Genomic DNA, 19,641 nt, shown 5'->3' on the forward strand with positions numbered 1-19,641 from the left:
GTGAAAAGATCACAGCAACTCACCGAGTATTCACTCAACACATGGCCTTTCTGCACATTGCTCCGATCCAGTCCTTTAATCCCGAAAACCACATACACTTTAGTCCCTGTGCGGATATTGGGCCGTTCCTTCAGGTTGTTGCACTTGTTCCCACCGCAGGCATTGAAGTTCTCGGACACAGACCCGGGCTTGACCGTCGTCGAGGAGCGGTCTGCAAACACAAATGTGTGATAATAACTACCTAATGACAGGGAAACATGGTCACTCCAACCTCCGGATACCTCGCCCCCTGGACAATTCTTCCAAAATGTCTAAAACATTCATAATCCCTCTCACACCATTACTGCTGGTGCTTCGGCCTGTAGCAAGCAAAAATGGTGAAGGGCAAGCTACTATTAATAGCAATCCAGTTCATGACGCCTATGTGTAAATTTTTTCTTCATTAATATGTAGACTTACACATACCGTATTTGTTAATTTGTTTCAAAATGCTAATTATAAAGGCTTAAAAAAATAAAAGATCTGGTTCTCAGGCAATGACTTTTGAATTATTTTTTTTCATTTTCAAAATAGAATGTTCCCAAAAAAAACCCAGTTGTGAACCATCAACCTGGGAAGGGCCTCCCTACATAAACAAGCATACAAACTCCTATTGCCGCCATGACCACAACAAGAGGCGCACAGTAAAGAAATGTGCATGTAAAGGGAAGTAACTGCGTGCGACATTGGATCTCTTTGTAATTAAGCATTAGGTAGTTTTTAATTTGAAAAAAAAATGGAAATAAAAACGAAACGTGCGGCAGACTTTATGATGATGCAGGTGGTGCCTGAGAACCAATATTATTATTTTTTAGCCTAACCATATTTAGTATTTAATAGCAGAACAAACATCTCGAGACCCATGACCCCTTTTCAGAAGTAAACGGCTCACCCTTATTTATGCAGGGTACTACTTCTCTATACTTGTAATAAACTATAGCATCGTTTTGAGTACAGGTTCGAAAGACATGATGCTAATAATAGCTATCCAATCAAATTACATTGATTTGACATGACTGTAGTCTGTTTCACAGTCTCGGAACCATATTATTTTCCCTTCGTAATGAAAAATCCCTAAATGAAGCAAGTCTAGATTTTTCTCAGGTTCTGAATCTCCCATCTCACTGAGGCTCCTTTTCATTATAAACAGAGTTATTTGTTAATCAAAATTATATATTTTCATAGATTAAGCATTAGTCTAAAATGATTAAAACAAGTGGTGAAATCTCCAGTACTAGACTCGCCTTGTGAGATATGAAGGTTGCATGTTCAATCCTTGAGAATATAAAGAAAACATTTGTCATTTGATTTTACATTTCAAAATATTGTGTTATAAGGTAAAATAAATTTCTAGCGAGAAACATATGTTACAATTTAAATGGAAGTTGTATAAATAAAATCCCAGTGTATTATATAGAATTGCAAGGGTTATTATAACATTCAATAGGACGATGTCACTGGAGGTTTATCCTGCCGACGAAGACACTCACCACTGTATGGATGGTGTGGTTGAATGTGTGGATGGTAAGCTGGCCTAAGTGTAGTAGTCGTTGTTGTTGTTGTTGTTGTAGTTGTAGTTGGTTTAGTTGATGTTGTTGACGATTTTATACCTTTTGTTGGGGGGGGGAAGGTTGTAGCTCCCGGTCTGGGGGTGGCATGCCCGATATGCATGGGGGTGTCAGGGAGCCGGGGGGGTTGGGCTGGGGGGCGGGATGTCGGTTGGACTGCTTTGGTTGGCTTTACCTGAAAAATCAAATTTCATATTTCATCCAAATAATCAACCAAGATACAATGTCAAGCAAACAGGCAAATCTCAGAGCTCGACTCCCAATCCATTTAAGTTGAGTGAGTGAGTGATGATGATGATGATGATGATGATGATGATGATGATGATGATAGAGATGCTGATAATATATTACAAATATACTGAACAAAAATAATTAGGGTCCATAAATATTTTTTTAGATATATTTTTTCTAGTGGAGACTGCATAAAATTATTCATGATCCCTAGCTTTTTTTGTTCAGAATAATAATATTAATATTAATATTAATGATAATCGGGAAGATTATGACGATGACAGGGAAGATGATAATAATAATAATAATGATTACAATATCCTTATGAGACGTTGAACAGTATGAGTTTGTTCGTACATTGTAAAGCGCGGAACACTTGTAGCAGCTGAGAGACTCCAGCATACTGAAGTTGGCTTTCAGGTCCAGCAGCTGTTGTAGGTTGGTCTCGGGACGGAACAGCTGTGGTGGGTGTGTCGCTGGGCGCAGCTGTACCATCAGACACACAGAGCCAATGAGCATCACTGTGAACGCACCTGGAAGATGAGGAATAACACATGAGGGAGATACGGAGACTTATACCACATGGGTGTGGCATTATTTCGCATCATCTTCGTAGCCCAGGAGGTTTAAGTACATTTGTGCAGCTGTTGCAAGTTGTTTGGCGTAGTCTGTTTGAAGGAAAAAATTAAATGCTTATATTGTTTAAAGTGCAGATTGTTTTGTACTTTTCAGATACATGTGTACTGAACAAAAAATGTTTTGGATCTTTTATACTTTCTAGGATAATGTTTTTGTAGTGAAGACTGCACACACAACTTCATAATCCCTATACAGTATTCGGCTAAATACAATAAATTTTATTTTCATATTGTGTTTGACACTGGTGTTATGATAGGTATACTACTCCCCATTTGCTAAGGACAACTTTTGGGGGCCAAGATACAGTTGCAAGTTGTAATGGTATCACGATGACGAGTAGTTAATGTCGCTATCAACTGTTACCCATGACATGATGAAGTTAAATGATTAATGTCACTACTAATAGTCATCTTTAGTCAAAGGTGTCGTCCTTAGCAAACATTGAGTAGTTGACAGTAGACCAGGCCTCAAAGTTTAAATTTTTACCAAGTACAAGTATTTTTTTCCAGGTAGCCAGTGGTAAAATCAAGAAGTCAAGCCAATATTGTAGGTAGCAAAAAGCATTTGAAATTATCTTTTATCAAATAACTATTATAATATGTACAAGTTATAGCACTAGTCTTGGAATAGTATTTTAGTGGAAACTGTACTTGAGATTTCTTACTTGTCACTCAAACAATGATACAATTTATGTTACAAGATATTATAGGTACATCCTTGCTTATCCATTGAGCATTGTCAACTAAAATAAAGTACTAATTACATTAATATTTATGTATTTCGGTTCATTGTCAACTTTAGGAGGAATTATTTTTGAGTACAATTATTAGCAGACATGTTTTCCAAGATCAGCTGTTATTTTTTTGTGTGTCCACAGATGTGAAGCAATAGAATTTAGTCGCCACAAGATATTGTAATAATACCTCTGAATTTTAGACAGAAAACAAACTCAAATTTAGGTCACACTGGCGACCGTTTAGTCGCAACTTTGAGGCCTGTTGGACTCAACTTACTGAGCCTAAACCTGTTATTTATTGAGGAGCAACAACCCAAGTTTGGGATCCGAACACACTAGCTGTGCCCGTATTGGAAATATATAGTTATAATCGGTAGTCGTTACATCCACTCACCGATGATGACGTATCTCCCCTTAAGTATGACCTTGGCCAAATACTTCCCGCTGAGAGTCTGGAGGGCCTTCCCGATGTAGAAGGTGTCGCTGGAGTCTGCCGCTGATGCTGCTGACTCGTTGCCGATGTTGTAGGGGTCAGGGATCAACATGGGGACATCTCCATCGTCGTCAGCTATAGTGTTGATTGGCGCTGGAATGCACATGTCTATTTTAATACAGTGAGCTTGTAGGATTTGGTTGGTTGGTTTGTTGTTTAACGCCACACTATATTCCAGCTTTATGACTGCGGTCTGTAAATAATCGAGTCTGGACCAGACAATCCAGTTATTAATATCATGAGCATCGAGCAACATTCACTGCTGGATTAACAGAGGTACATTTCGAACAAAGTCACTTGCCTAAGGAGACACCACATGTGTTACATGTGCTTCAGTGTGGGGCAGGACCGAAGCCCTCGAAACTCTTAGGAGTCAAGCAGCCGAAACCTGGTCACCTATACAAGGGTTCTCCGCGACCGACGTTGCTTAACTTTGCCTGATTTGTGACATGTGCACTGTGCACAGGACCATATCACCACTTGCAGCTGCACATACCTGGCACAACAGCATTGTCGATGTGCAGCATGGGAACATCGTCGTCGAGGCCGGGGTTGAGGACTGTGGGGTTAGGTGCCTGCTGCAGTTGCTGGGCGTCGAGGGGGTTGACCACACGCCTTCTTTGTCTACAACGGCACCTGCAACAACGTCAGAGAAAGAGTTTTATCATCAGAAACTGGCTTCCATAGGATAAATCTCTTGGGTGAGATCAAGCAATAACACCTAGGTGATACAGCTTCAATAAAATTGCATCACAATGCTTTGCAGACCATTGACATAAGATCGGTTACCATGACATCACAATCAAAAGACATCACTAATCTCTCTGTCACAAAGGTGGTTAGCTGTACCTATACACCCATAACACTAGTTTTTACTTTTTTTCAACCTGAAAAAGTTGGAAGAAAGATAAATAGAACCTCACCCCCATGTCATTTGATAAAAAATCAACACTTGTTGATAAAAGATTAAACTCCTTGGTAAGTCTTGAATGTTTAAACTTTTACCAACTTGTGTTAATACATTTATCATCAAAAGATACTTGGGTGAGATTCTCTATACAAGCAGATAATGTAATGTGAAATAAGAAGTGATGACTCCTTATAGGTATTCATTTATTCACGGAATTGCCCATATTTATTAAAACACTAAATACTCATATCCCCCGCCAATATGACATGTTCAGTTGTGTGCAAGGCAAGATATATTGTCCAGTTTTCAAGATCTGATCCGGGAAGGAGCAGTACTGCCATTTTCAGTCGAAATAAAAGTCGCTGCCATGGAAACTGAAAAATTATTTTTTTTAAATCCCCAAGTATCAAAAGTCACCAGTTCATCATTAGACCTATCTATGTGCCAAGTTTGGTTAAGATATCTTGAATGGATTTTGAGTCCTGCTGCTGAAACGAAATGTGACAGATGGAAAGATGGGCGGACAGAACCCATTCCTATATTCCCCTTCCACTTTGTGGCGGGGTATAAAAACATTGCCTCTTGAAGGCTGCTCACACTGGAACGTTGAGTGTTACTTACAGTGAGAACGTGAGCCTCTCACTGGAACGTTGAGTGTTACTTACAGTGAGAACGTGAGCCTCTCACTGGAACGTTGAGTGTTACTTACAGCGAGAACGTGAGCCTCCCACTGGAACGTTGAGTGTTACTTACAGCGAGAACGTGAGCCTCTCACTGGAACGTTGAGTGTTACTTACAGCGAGAACGTGAGCCTCTCACACTTGGAGAAGCAGATGACCCAGAGGTACAGAGCCGCGGGCATGATGAGGATGACGGTCGCCCAGCAGGAGCTGACGATCAGGGACATGAACAACCCAAACTCGTATACGGCCGGGATCTGGAAACAAGACATCAGAGTTAATCTCAGTCTGTTTGTTGTCTGAACCCAGCTGTATTCCAGGGACCCGTTCAACAAAGCGATCTTAGCACTATGACTATCGTAAGCCAGTGTTAAAGTATGGGAGTTACGATCACCTTAGTGCTAAGATGGCTTTGTGGAACGGGGCCCAGCTACATGCCTTTAAATAATCAAGCCTGGACCAGACAGAGGTTTTGTGAATCATATTTGGATAAATAGTTACCAATAAATAATTGTGTTAGCTTGTTTGTTGTTAACACAGCAGTATTCCAGCTATGTGATGGTAGCCTGTTGATAATCCAGTCTGGACCAGAAAAACCAGTATAATAATACAAGCAAGGATCCATGCTATTGGTGTACAATGATATGCAATCAACCAAGTCATTAAGCCTGACCACCAGATCCATTTGGTCGCCTCTTGCGACTATCATAGGTTGCTGGGGACCTATTCAAACCTGGAATCCCCACAGGGAGACAAGCATAGGTTTCTGGGGACCTATTTTAACACAGAATGTCCACAGGGGAGACAAGCATAGGTTTCTGAGGACCTATTTTAACACAGAATGCCCACAGGGGAGACAAGCATAGGTTTCTGAGGACCTATTTTAACACAGAATGCCCACAGGGGAGACAAGCATAGGTTTCTGGGGACATATTTTAACACAGAATGACCACAGGGAAGAAAAACATAGGTTTCTGGGGACCTATTTTAACACAGAATGCCCACAGGGGAGACAAGCATAGGTTTCTGGGGACATATTTTAACACAGAATGCCCACAGGGGAGACAAACATAGGTTACTGGGGGCCTATTCTAACCTGGAATCCCCACAGGGAGACAAGCATAGGTTTCTTGGGACCTATTTTAACACAGAATGCCCACAGGGGAGACAAACATAGGTTGCTGAGGACCTATTCTAACCTGGAATACCTACAGGGGAGACAAGCATAGGTTGCTGAGGACCTATTCTAACCCGGAATCCCTACAGGGGAAACAAGCATAGGTTGCTGGGGACCTATTCTAACCTGGGTTCCCTACAGGGGAGACAAGCATAGGTTGCTGGGGACCTATTCTAACCTGGAATCCCTACAGGGGAGACAAGCATAGGTTGCTGGGGACCTATTCTAACCTGGAATCCCCATGTGGAGATACTCTACAAACAATCATATCTTATCTTGAAAAACAGAAAGAAAACAAACTGGTCATGAATTATGCAGATCTGTTGTTGGTGGAATATGTCTGACAAAGTTCTAATTTCCTAACAACCAGAAACAAGAGATATACTAGCTTCCACACAACTATATATACTTTCAACCTTGTTAATTAACGCTGATAAAGATGCATTATATAAAGGCAAAAAGGTTCTGGTTGAGAGCTGTTCAAGCGTCACCAGGGACTCACTGAGGATGCAATGTTGGCTGCAAACGCTGCTGCGGTTGTGGCAGATGTGAAGAACGTTGCCTTCCCTGCCGTCTTGACAGTGTACCATATCCGATCCGAGTTCAACGTGAAATGACTGGCCTGCCGAAATATGTTCACAAACACGAACACATCGTCCACTCCTGCAACAGGAAAATAGCCACATGGTAACATAAAAACGTCCAGAGATCATATACGGACACAGCTTTATTTTTAAAGATGGCTTGGCAAACCAGTGGTGGATGTATGAGCGAGTCACCCAAAACATTACTAGTTGTGACTTTATGAAAAGCCTGGGGTACAGGGGATGTAGTCTGTCCTGGAATCATCACAGGGAGAAAATCAAGGTGTACTGGGGATGTATTCTTCCTGGAATGACCACAGGGAGACAAGCACGGGGTACTGGGGACCTATTCTTCCTGGAATCCCCACAGGGAGACAAGCACGGGGTACTGGGGATCTATTCTGTCCTGGAGTCCCCACAGGGAGACAAGCAAGGTGTACTGGGGATCTATTCTTCCTGGAATCCCCACAGGGAGACAAGCAAGGTGTACTGGGGATCTATTCTGTCCTGGAGTCCCCACAGGGAGACAAGCAAGGTGTACTGGGGATCTATTCTGTCCTGGAGTCCCCACAGGGAGACAAGCAAGGTGTACTGGGGATCTATTCTGTCCTGGAGTCCCCACAGGGAGACAAGCAAGGTGTACTGGGGATCTATTCTTCCTGGAATCCCCACAGGGAGACAAGCAAGGTGTACTGGGGATCTATTCTTCCTGGAATCCCCACAGGGAGACAAGCAAGGTGTACTGGGGATCTATTCTGTCCTGGAGTCCCCACAGGGAGACAAGCAAGGTGCACTGGGGATCTATTCTTCCTGGAATCCCCACAGGGAGACAAGCAAGGTGTACTGGGGATCTATTCTCTCCTGGAGTCCCCACAGGGAGACAAGCAAGGTGTACTGGGGATCTATTCTGTCCTGGAGTCCCCACAGGGAGACAAGCAAGGTGTACTGGGGATCTATTCTGTCCTTGAGTCCCCACAGGGAGACAAGCAAGGTGCACTGGGGATCTATTCTTCCTGGAATCCCCACAGGGAGACAAGCAAGGTGTACTGGGGATCTATTCTGTCCTGGAGTCCCCACAGGGAGACAAGCAAGGTGTACTGGGGATCTATTCTTCCTGGAATCCCCACAGGGAGACAAGCATGGTGTACTGGGGACCTATTCTTCCTGGAATCCCCACAGGGAGACAAGCAAGGTGTACTGGGGACCTGCCCTGGTGTTCTGACATGATTCTGTCCCTACTTACCGATACCAATGATGACGAAGGCTGCCGCTCCGTTGAGGATGCCAAGTGCGTCGATGTGGAAGATGCGTCTGTAGAAGAAGAGGGCGAGGGGGAAGCTGAGGCAGATGCTGAGCATCCCCCAGAAGGTGAGCCAGATGGAGAAGGAGGTCAGGATGAACATGAGCAGGATGATGAAGCCCAGCGTGTAGTACGCCATCTTGATGTCGCTCCAGAACGTCATGTCCACCTCGTAGTCGAACAGCTCATTACCCCCATACAGCACCTGAACTTTACTGTTGAGGAGAGAAATCAGGATATCTAAGACATATGTTGGATGAGTGAGTCAGTCAATTAATTGTAGACCCATGAAGATCAGGGTTAGAATAGGTCTTCAGCAACCCATGCTTGCCACTAAAAGGCAACTATGCTTGCTGTAAGAGGTGACTTACGAGATCAGGTGGTAAGTATCGCTGACTTGGTTGATGCATGTCATCGTATCCCAATAACATGGATTGATGCTCATGGTGTGAATCACTGGACTGTCTGGCCCAGACTCGATTATTTACAGACCGCCGTCACATAGCTGGAATATTTCTGAGTGCGGCGTTAACAAACAAAGAAAACATATACTTTTCTTGAATTTTCTGTCACCAATGCATGGGACATTATTTTCTGTTGCTTGTTCATAAGGCCAGCAATAGAGACTACTTAACACCATGAAGTAGAACAGAAATATCAAATCTTAGTTGATATTTTCTTAACAGAACTCTGATAAATCAAATCAATTCTTAAAAAATAATAATAATGATAATAATGTTTAATCAAACCATGGCTAAATAGTTACATCTAGAATACATTCATATTATTTGCTATCCATTTCTAAACCAAACAACCTGCCCAAACAAATTTGTTTGAAAATATCTGAAACAGAAAATAAAATAGTAGGGTCTGATATTGATTTTCTACACCGACAAGTCAGTCAATGACAGCCACACTAACACAGATGCAGCGTTCCCAGGGGAACAACGCGCGAACAGTAGCTAGGAATATATGGCCGATCAAGAAAAAATTATAGTCCTTGTCAAAGTATCTCGTGTTGAGAGCAAACAATGGTCCATACCTCTTATAACGCAAGCCTCCCATTAAGTTACTTATGTGGGATATCTACCTTAATCCCACTGTGTGTCAAAATGTTCATCAATACTCATGCATATGGTCACGCCTCATTGACTCTAACACTAACATAGGAGCCAGGTTGGTGATCCGGTAAGATTTATACACCTGACTTCGACATGGTTATTGTTAAACAATGAGAAACATATTCATATGTTACATATCAGACTTTTAAATTTTGTAAGTTTTCTCAATTGTATATCAAAGGGGTAGGATTAAAATAAAATGATATTTCAAGTCCTCAATTCCCACATAACCCAAAAACGAAATGTTTATAAAGAAAACTTTTGTTGCTAAATGCCGAACTCATCAATATTTCAGCTATATGACGGCGGTCTGTAAATAATCGAGCCTGGACCAGACGATCCAGTGATGGACATCATGAGCATATTGGGATACGATGACATGCATCAACCATGTCAGCAAGCCTGGCCACCCGATCCCTTTAGTCGCCTCTTACAACAAGCATGGGTTTCTGAAGACCTATATTAACCCGGATCTTAACAGGTACTGAAACATGTGTTGGAGTGTGTCTATGTGACTGGAAATCCTTGTATTCACCTCGGTCTGTATATTTGTGAATTTGGGATCTTTCGGTAATATATTTTGAAGGACAAGGCATTATATTGGTTTCCCAGCTTGACCACAAGCTTGACCACTAACCAACAGGAAACAAAATATGCAGTACAAGTGATGCCTCATGTTTAATATAAATGGGGATATCTTTCTTGAATCAAATCTTTCTGATTGAGTGAAGAGGATCTGAAATGGATTGTCCGAACATAGTTTCTTATCAGAAAAGAAATATCAACTTAATTAGGGCCAAACATTCCAAAATAATATTTGGGGGGGATTTTGTAGGGGATCCTACTTGTATCTATCCTCTATCCTCTATTTCTATGTAAACAGGACGTGATGGTTTGTGTTTGGGATAACCATGAGTATTAATCAACAAATTACTGGATACCTGTTTCTGTCTTAAATGATAGATCCAACACATAAAGTAACATTTTTAAATAACCCCAGGCTGAATAAGATGACCTTAAACACTGAAATACAAGATGACAAAAGAAACGATTTTCTTTACTTTTTTAAATTTGCTCAACTTTTTGTACTGGGTGCAACTTTAAAGACATACTTCCTAGTTGTAACTTCTTCAAGGAGTACCACAAAGATCTATTTTGGAAGACATGGCATGCCATTTCAGAGGAAACTAGTGTGAACATCTAAGGAAGTTGACAAGGGAGTGACTGTTTTGCTGTCAATAACCTAAAAAACACGGATGTCAAAGGTCAAAGTTCAGCATGTGATCGGTGTCCGACCTGATGACCCTATTCATCAAATGTCAGACATTCTCGGCACACCAGGAAGAGCAGTGACACAATTTGTCAGGTCAAGGCGTGTATGCTAATATTTTCGAGACCTGTCCTACACGGGGCGCAGAGCAATGGGAGTTTTGTTAACTGATGCTGGTTCCCCCCTAGGGAATAGCACTGTTAAGAATATTGTTGACGTAACAAACAGTTTCTAGACATGACACACCTGGTTACAGGCAAATGAAAACTTTTCAGTCTGACATATCTCAAGACTTTGAAATGATCTTAGACTAACATTTAGCCCCAGTAATATAATTACCTTTATATTTAAAAACAAATCTACCAAATAAAAAATAAAATCCAAATGGAACCCAAAACAGTGCTTAATTCCAGACTTAATCTAGACTTGCCAAATTGTTTTTCTCGACTTATGTGGGATTTTTTAATATATTCTCTGTGGTCTGGGAGACAGACTACAACGACCTCTGCTGCATAGTACTAGCACACATAAATAGATATTTCTTATTCAGAAAATGTCTCAATAACTTTCTGACAACGATTATGGAAGGCATCCATGCTACATGCCTTGCAACTGCTATTGGTGATACAGACATTTTTCATTCAGACTTATCCAGACTTTTATGTCTGAAATGACCTGTGCTGCAGGGCGTTGAGGTCTACACTATGATACATAACTAGATATTCCTCATTCATAAAATGTCGCAATAACTTTCTGTCAACTCCAGAACGAAGTCCATATTGAATGCTGTACAATGGTTATTGTCTACACATATACTGAGTGAGTGAGTGAGTTGTGTTTAATGCCGCTTTTAACAATTTTCCAGTTATATCACAGCGTGTCAGCTTAATGTGGGAGGAAAGCCCAAATTGATGCAGGTCCCAGACGTTTACCACTTCGGTGAAACCCGCAAGCACGGGTATGGTGCTGACAAACCTAGAAACATAATTGTGGCGAACCGGGATTCGAACCTACAATACGAGGTTTCTGGCGTGCCCAAGGGACGCAACTCTGAACAGCGAATTGCGGGGCCTGTTGACTGGGCCACCAATGCCCCCTACCCATGTACTGATGTTAGACTGTATTATTCCCTACCCTTGATACGTGTTTTGATGTAAGTCTCTTCTTAAACCATACTGACCCAGCCTATTAAATGTAAGTAGAGCCACAAGGCTCTGTTGTTTTGTTTGGGCAGTCGGGCCTAGTGGTTAAAGCGTTTGCTCATCACACCAAAGACCCGGGTTCGATTCCCGACATGGGTACAATGTGTGAAGCCCATTTCTGGTGTCCCCCGCCGTGATATTGCTGGAACGTTGCTAAAAGCGGCGTAAAACCTTACACACTAACTGTTGTTTTGTTGTTTAATACTTCAATATTCCAGGGATGTGATCGCCATAGTACAAAAGATTTTAGCTTTTTATTTCAGTGCATTGAAACGAAATGTCCAGTAAGGGAAGCAGTTTAAGTGCAACCATCCAGAACTCAACGACAGCGACACGCAAACAACGTGCCAGTTTCTCACGTGACCCTCAATACAACAAGAAGACTATGACAGATGATGGCCCTTTGAGCTCTGCACACAGGCATGCACACACATGATAGAACAAGACTCCTGACAACCAGCACCCCTACAGGGGATATAGTCTGACCCAGAAATCGTATACTTGTTATTTGCTAGTCATGCAACTTGTATTTGATACCAGCCCCGAAACGTATATCATCACTGAAACTGTGGAACCATTTTCACAACCTGATCCCTGCTGGAGTCCCATTGTACCAGAGACTTTTCTTGACCTAGAGTGAGTGAGTTGGTTTTAATATCATCACGAGAAACACCAGAAATAGGCTTCACACATGTTGGGAATTGTGACTTTTCGGTGACGATTGTTTCAATCACTAAGCTACCCCACCTAACTCCTGCCCCAGAAATAAAAAAATAAAAAGTTTGGAGAAACACAAAAAAGAGAGAATTTGTTTGTTGTTTGATACCACACTCAGAAATATTCCAGCTATATGACGGTGGTCTGTAAATAACCAAATCTGGACCAGACAATCTAGTGATTGACATCATGAGCATCAATCGATGTGACTGAGTTGCAATGACATGCATCGACCAGCTCAGGGAGTCGGACCACCCGATCCTGTAGTTGATGAAGACCAAATTCTAACCCTGATCTGCACAGGAGAGATTGGTCAGGAAGTCGATCAGGGAGCACTTATTGGATCAGAGGGCTTCTTATGGTTAATAGGACATCTGTACTACCTTGCTGACAGTGACTAGGCTCCAGTCAGTCGAATCAGTCAATGACACATGTTAGAAAGTGCATGTCATCTACTAAACTTTCTGCTGACACTTGAGACAGACCACCCATTGAGGTGTTTGCTAAGCTTGTTACCTCACTCTAGTCACTGTCTCATTTCCATGAACAAAACACCAAATTGTCACTGACAGCTTCACTGAAATCGTCACTATCGAGGCTTTCTTTCTACCACCAACCACAAACTACTCAGTAACAATGAACCTGAAGAAGTACAGGTACTTAATTACTGTATTGAAACTGAGACAAAATCTTACCAATTGAAGCAAATTGGTGAGTTACTGCATATGTATATTGGCATTGTCATCATGAGTTCAAAACGAAAAAAGACGTGTTTTTATTTGTTGGTATATTTTCTCACGGGTTTATAATTCTATATACACCGATTCACAAAATGGCACTTCGTTGTTGATGGCAACAAAAAACGATCATAATGAGATTAAAAAAAGACAAGAGAAACAGATTCCCACATTATGAAAGTGCATGACTGTTTGTTTTTTTATTAGACATAATGATGACTTTTTCAATATAATTACAAAGTTTTTCATCTTATATTATTGAATATCTGTGAGTACCGGCACATGTCTTGCAGTCCGACTTCGCAGTGTTTTTTTCACTTCCTGGTTCGGCTTATCTGCGTCATATCATTTTCTTTCGTATTTCAATGGTCAAGTTAACACCTCGGCTTATCTACGGGGTCGGCTTATCTGCGGTCATATACGGTAGATGTCTGGTACTGGTTGTTGAGTATTGACGTGGAGTCAGCAGTAAATTATTCAGATGTAAAATATATTTCATAATTCACTTTGTATTGATTCAACAATCAGCTCCATGTTAGTCAGACTGAATAATTCACAATAAGTGATTGAAAATAATGAATGTATATCATGGTCAAAAACATAATTTCTTTGAATGTCTTATTTCTCAGGCACTATGAATGTATTAAAACAAATTTCCTTAATCTAGACACAGCATTATAAGTGAATGAGCAGAGTCAGAACCATCAACTCATCTGACAACCATGTACCATGGCCTAACAGGTTGTACATACACAGACACATTGTAACTGTCAACTTCCCTTGAATAAGGTAACAACTGTTAGAAGTCTAGGGTGTAATAACAGTTCTTTCAACACAGTTCATAAATTACACAATGTCAGGCTTACAACAAAGTGTCACACTGACCTTGTGGGACAACATGACTCAGTGAGGGCTGATAACATATATTTACCTCATGTAACCATCACGACAAGTCAACAGCCAATAATTTCAGGGCGTGCAACAAAGTTATTCTGTTTGACAGTATTTACCCCTTTCGATTTTATTATCAGCTGATCAATGGTATCAAGCTGACCTATAATTCTGCATCCTTTGATTCCCATCATTACTCAAACAGCTGTGAGATGCATCACATCTGTCTGGAATACTATCATACATAGATGATGTGATTTGCTACCATCATGACTGAATCCGCCTTGTTCGCAGAATGTAGAAAAAAACGACATAATTGATTTTTGTTTCTGATCAGTACTCTAAATCGTTTTACATTTAATAATGACCTATGAAACTGTTTGTTGATGGGCTAATGCTGCAGTTGGCAATACTAATGCAATATGTCACCATGGCAGCAAAAGAATATTTACAAAAATTTCAAAATGGCCGCCACTGTGGCCATTTCTGAATCAGATAAAAATCATTTTAAAATGTTTAAAAGCTACTGCTGGAATCATGCAAGCAAGGTTCCGCTTTCTTAAGCATTTGTCATCCTTGTCATTTAACTCGTTTTAGAAAACCTTAAAGTGATGCTGATTTCATGACCTTAGTTTCAAGATACATATTGGGTTCGGACTTTTAACTGGGACAATCCATTAAAAGTTTTACTCTTATGATTTCAGAAAATGTAAGTGGACAATATATCATGAGCTATGACTAAGCACAAACCTTTAGTTCATGTGATCTATAATGGTGCTAACTACCAACTACGAGTGCTATTACTATTGATGTAGAGGTATAAATGAACAAAGCCAGATCACGGTCAGCTATTCCCTTGTCAGATGAACAAAGAAATTCCCATAACGCCTGCTTCAATATTCTGATCCTGTAAAACAACAGGTGCTTGCGGTCCAGAACGAGTCTGTTTCACATGCTCTCTGCAATTGATGGCATTTCACTCAACAAAACTGGCAAATGTCCAACAGATTGGCGTTTAGCAACATCGCTTGATATTTGAGGAGAAGACTACATATCAATGTCAGACAGATTGGGCATGGATTAAATTCAACTGTTACAAATCTAAATATCATCCTTTTGGTTTTGAGATCAATCCAAAATGGCAAGTGGAAGAAAATGAAATCTTAAAAGCAGTCATTTGTTGACGGTAAACGTAACCGTTGAAAACCATCCCACCCTCACCAACCCAAAAAGGCGTAAATAATAAAAGTGCTTGTAAAGCGTTGCTTGTTTGTCCATAAAGAAAGGGAGATAACTCTCCAATAATCAAAACTTTAATTATCAATCATTCTACCAAAGCAGCTGACCGGAAACATAAAGAAGTAGGATTAGCATTTTTTGGCACAAGGCTAGGAGAATTCATGACTATTTTTAGAGCGAAAGGCCTTGTAGTATCCGATGAGACCTATGAATTGATCTTCAGCAACGCATGCTTGTCGTAAGAGGCGACGAACAGGATCGCTGACTTGGTTCATGTATGTCATCGTGTCCCAATTGCAAGGATCCATGCTCATAATATCAATCACTGGATTGTCTGGTTGATACGATTATTTACAGACCACTGTCATAAAGCTGGAATTTTTCTGAGTGTGCGTGAAACAACAAACAAACAAAGTATCTGTTGAGATGACGAAATTGCACTTATGCATGTGCAGGTCATATTTCACAGCTTCATGAAAAATCAAACATGCCAAAATATGTTTAATACGTTATACCACATACAGTTTAATAATAGTGCCAATTTAAATTAGAATGCTGTGAAGTTCTCGCTGCAGCTAAACAAAGATCTGAGGACATCCCATTATGGGACATGTCAGAACGAACTTTTGCTAACTTTAACCGAACACTGAAATGAAAAACAAAAAGTTGACATCAGCCAATTAGAAAGCAGCTTTCTCGAGCTTTACGGCACTCATTTCAACCTGGTGACTTCCATTTCAGACTACGCTTAAAAAATATGTTGACACAGTTCTCGATTAAAATTTTGAAAACTGAACAAACGAACATTCCGGAATGTCTAATATATGGTTGAGATTGTATGGCAGTGCTTCCCACATATTGTGAAACGCCTCCTCCGTTCAAATGTTTATCCCACAGAAGCGAGAGACAGGTGATAATTTTGACGTAATAAGTTGTACGGGCTGTAACTATCGCTCGGAATACCCTGTGTTGACGTTTTCGAGGTTGCATGATTAGAAAAACACATTCCGACTGTCACTTTCATGATCTGGTAAGCCGCGCTTTCACTGGTTGGATGAAAGGTTGTTCTGACGTGACCCGAAATGGGATGTCCTCAGATCTTTGTTTAGCGATAGCGAGAACTAACATCTGATTTTAATGAGATTGCCATAGCTGGGATCAATCATGGGAAGTTTCAGTTTCATAGACTTTGTAGTTTTAGAGTAGATGTTAAAAATGTAAACGTCAATGATGGATTAACAACTGGAAAAAACGACAGACAATGCACCACAAAATAAGCTCACTTGACTTTTAGTCAGGTGAGCTAAATACCTTTTAACCAAGAAATAATTATAAGCAAATAAAGCGTGTAACAAGTTCACTTACTCGGTGGACGCCTTGGACAGTATGTCGATATACGTGATGACGAATTCCTTAAACATCTTTTCTTGTGCCCCTCGAGTCGATCCAATACAGTAACCTGAACGGATAATTCAAAGGAATAGAAAAATAATGACAAAAACAATTTATTGCAGTCTAATGGAAAACAAAGTCTTGAAAAGACTGCGGCCTTACATATTTTTATTTGTGGATTGATAGCGGTGTTGTTTTACTTTGAACTGGCACTGGCTTGAGTTGGGATCAAGCAATCCCATCATATAACCATTAGCCTATCAACAGCCTCACTGAGAGTCTTTGAGCCTCCTGTCGTTACATCATGCTCTATTGATCGCAGAATGAAAAATGAGTTCTGGTAAGATGGTCCGGGTTACCGCTTGCGGAACCATGAGACAGCATGCAATCGTAGAGATGATATTCTCCTCACAACTGTAACCTACTTTCCTAAAAACTAATCCAGAGAATCACAACATACGGATGAAGGTCATCTTGACTTTAATTTGAAGGTCATCTTGACTTTACAACCTACTTAAGAGAAATTAATTTAAACCAAACTTGGAGAAATAACTGTAACTCTCCAACTGTAACCTACTTCCCTAAAAACTAATCCACAGATTCACAACATACGAATGAAGGTCATCTTGACTTTACAACCTACTTAACAGAAATTAATTTAAACCAAACTTGGTGAAATAAGGATTTTTACTTCTGTGTAAAAGTATATCATACTCCCTTTATTGTTGGTTTGCTACACTAGAATGTCTGGACATCTTTGAGCAGTTGCCAACTGACAGTATTATCTGACACTGCTTCCAAACATGCAACAATGTGAAAATTTAAAATGATTCATAAACATATGCTTATGATACAGTCCCTTTTGTCCAAAGCTACATGACGACAATGTGATACAACAATTTGACAATTTAATGATACAACATGACAATACTAGAATACAAAAGAACAATATTGTAATACTATCTGAAAATAGCTACAAAATTTCTGACTCTCCAAAAAGCAATAGCCACTCACTCACTCACTCACTAAATAAATAATGAAATAAATCCCAGAGGCTTGTGGTTGTTTAAGTGGAGATTTAGAAGTATTCTAATCTTGCAGCTGACTGTTAACTTTTGGCAGGGTCTAAATCAAATATCAAAATTATCATCCGAAAACTAGTCTTCATATGAGTATCATCCTTACATAGCCAATCATTTCTTTTTTTAAATTCGTTATTTACTAAATGATACAATTCCTATAGAATAAATGATCGTAATTACCTTCAAGAGGAGCTCCGAACACGACCTCGGTCCGCAACAACTTGCTGTGATGATAAGTACTGTTAATTTTCTCATCCACGTAATAATAAAACGTTTCTTGATTCATAGCTAGTTTCAAAGCACTGTCGACTTGATCTAAGTTGTTTCCAAGGCCATCATAATGAATACTGCCATGCGCGTCCTTCGTGGGGTAGAAGTACGTCAGTAACGAGTTGAGAGGGGCACAGTTGCTCTGTGCTCTGACTGCAGGGTCGATCTCACCAAGTTTATAATCTTTAAAGCAGAAATCCTTAAATTGAGGATGTGCCAAAACCATTTTTTCCACTTTGTGCACAGTCTCTATCCGCTCCTTGGTAAACATATTATGGTTTTCATCCCCCTGAGCTAGGAATATAACCTGCATCTTCCAACGAGGATACACCTGGTTTCCAAATATACATCCAGTATGGGCACTGCGTTTGGACCTGGACTTTTCGTCAACTTCATTTACCATTTTGGCGGCAATGGTTTCGACTTCGTTTCTTAGTCCTTCAAATGGTCTGTACTGTAATCTTTCCTCATGTTCGAAACTCTTGAAGTCTTGAATTCCTGCATCAATATCATGTCTCTCACCAGTGCCAGTTAACACGCTGGAGGTATCTCTACGAGAACGTCTTGGCATGGACACATTATGCTTTAAGGCAAGAGCAAAGGAATTGTATCGCATATATGCAATGTGATTTGGAATGTTGAACGCCTCTATGGAAATGTCAATGACTGGCAATGGAATCATACTGGTAACTCCAATTCCAAGACAAACTCCAGTCGTAGCGACCAGCAAAAACACAGAAAAAATAATCCCACAAATTTTAGTGTTGCATTTCTGTTTAAATCCGCCAGCACATCGACACATCATACTGAAATGGCAACAGAGTTTTGATCGCCAACTTTGGGAGTCAGAGGTATCTTCCGTGTCATTTTCGGCAATGAATCGCGCCAGCTCATCAAGTCCCATTTCATTATCCTCTTCGTCTGATGGCAATGCTGCCCATCCCTCGCCACGATCATGACTCCACATGCTAGGCATTGTGGGAATCTGAAAAAATATACCAAACATTTGAACAATGCTTACATGTCATAACATTATCAGGAAACTTTCAACATCGGCTAAACAGGTCGGTGCTCATTGGTGTAGCTGGTACAATGCGTAAAGTCAATCTCTGATATTGCTGGAATATTCGTGGAAGCGGCATAAAAAAATATTCACTCACTCACTCGTAGTGAGTCGTTTTCATTTTTTTATATTGCTGGAATATTGGTAAAAGTGGCATAGAATCATATTTGCTCACTCATTCACTCACTGTGAATCATTTTTCATTTCATTTTTAGTGATTCATTTTAGGACAACTTTTGTAAGACGACCTACACACAAAATAAATTAATAATGTTCAGCTTCTTTAGGATAAGCTTGATT

The 19,641-nt window shown here is 40.4% G+C and overlaps 1 protein-coding gene across 2 annotated transcripts in view; it reads right to left on the bottom strand.

Annotated features, from left to right (window-relative positions):
• Window positions 1-19,641, bottom strand: part of LOC139471170 (protein dispatched homolog 3-like) — a 45,750-nt gene that overhangs the window by 11,955 nt on the left and 14,154 nt on the right. For both annotated transcript variants that reach the window (XM_071253443.1, XM_071253444.1), the window contains exons 2-11: window positions 18,189-19,263; window positions 16,900-16,993; window positions 8,301-8,572; window positions 6,976-7,136; window positions 5,414-5,553; window positions 4,203-4,342; window positions 3,608-3,799; window positions 2,196-2,371; window positions 1,530-1,782; window positions 24-211 (exon numbers count right to left, since the gene is read on the bottom strand). In XM_071253443.1, the coding sequence (XP_071109544.1) occupies window positions 24-211; window positions 1,530-1,782; window positions 2,196-2,371; window positions 3,608-3,799; window positions 4,203-4,342; window positions 5,414-5,553; window positions 6,976-7,136; window positions 8,301-8,572; window positions 16,900-16,993; window positions 18,189-19,254 (2,682 nt within the window). In that variant the 5' untranslated portion in view covers window positions 19,255-19,263. The remainder of the gene's footprint in view (window positions 1-23; window positions 212-1,529; window positions 1,783-2,195; window positions 2,372-3,607; window positions 3,800-4,202; window positions 4,343-5,413; window positions 5,554-6,975; window positions 7,137-8,300; window positions 8,573-16,899; window positions 16,994-18,188; window positions 19,264-19,641) is intronic.

This window comes from Haliotis cracherodii, unplaced genomic scaffold, assembly GCF_022045235.1.
Source record: "Haliotis cracherodii isolate W230 unplaced genomic scaffold, xgHalCrac1.p SCAF_22, whole genome shotgun sequence".
Classification (NCBI taxonomy): domain Eukaryota; kingdom Metazoa; phylum Mollusca; class Gastropoda; order Lepetellida; family Haliotidae; genus Haliotis; species Haliotis cracherodii.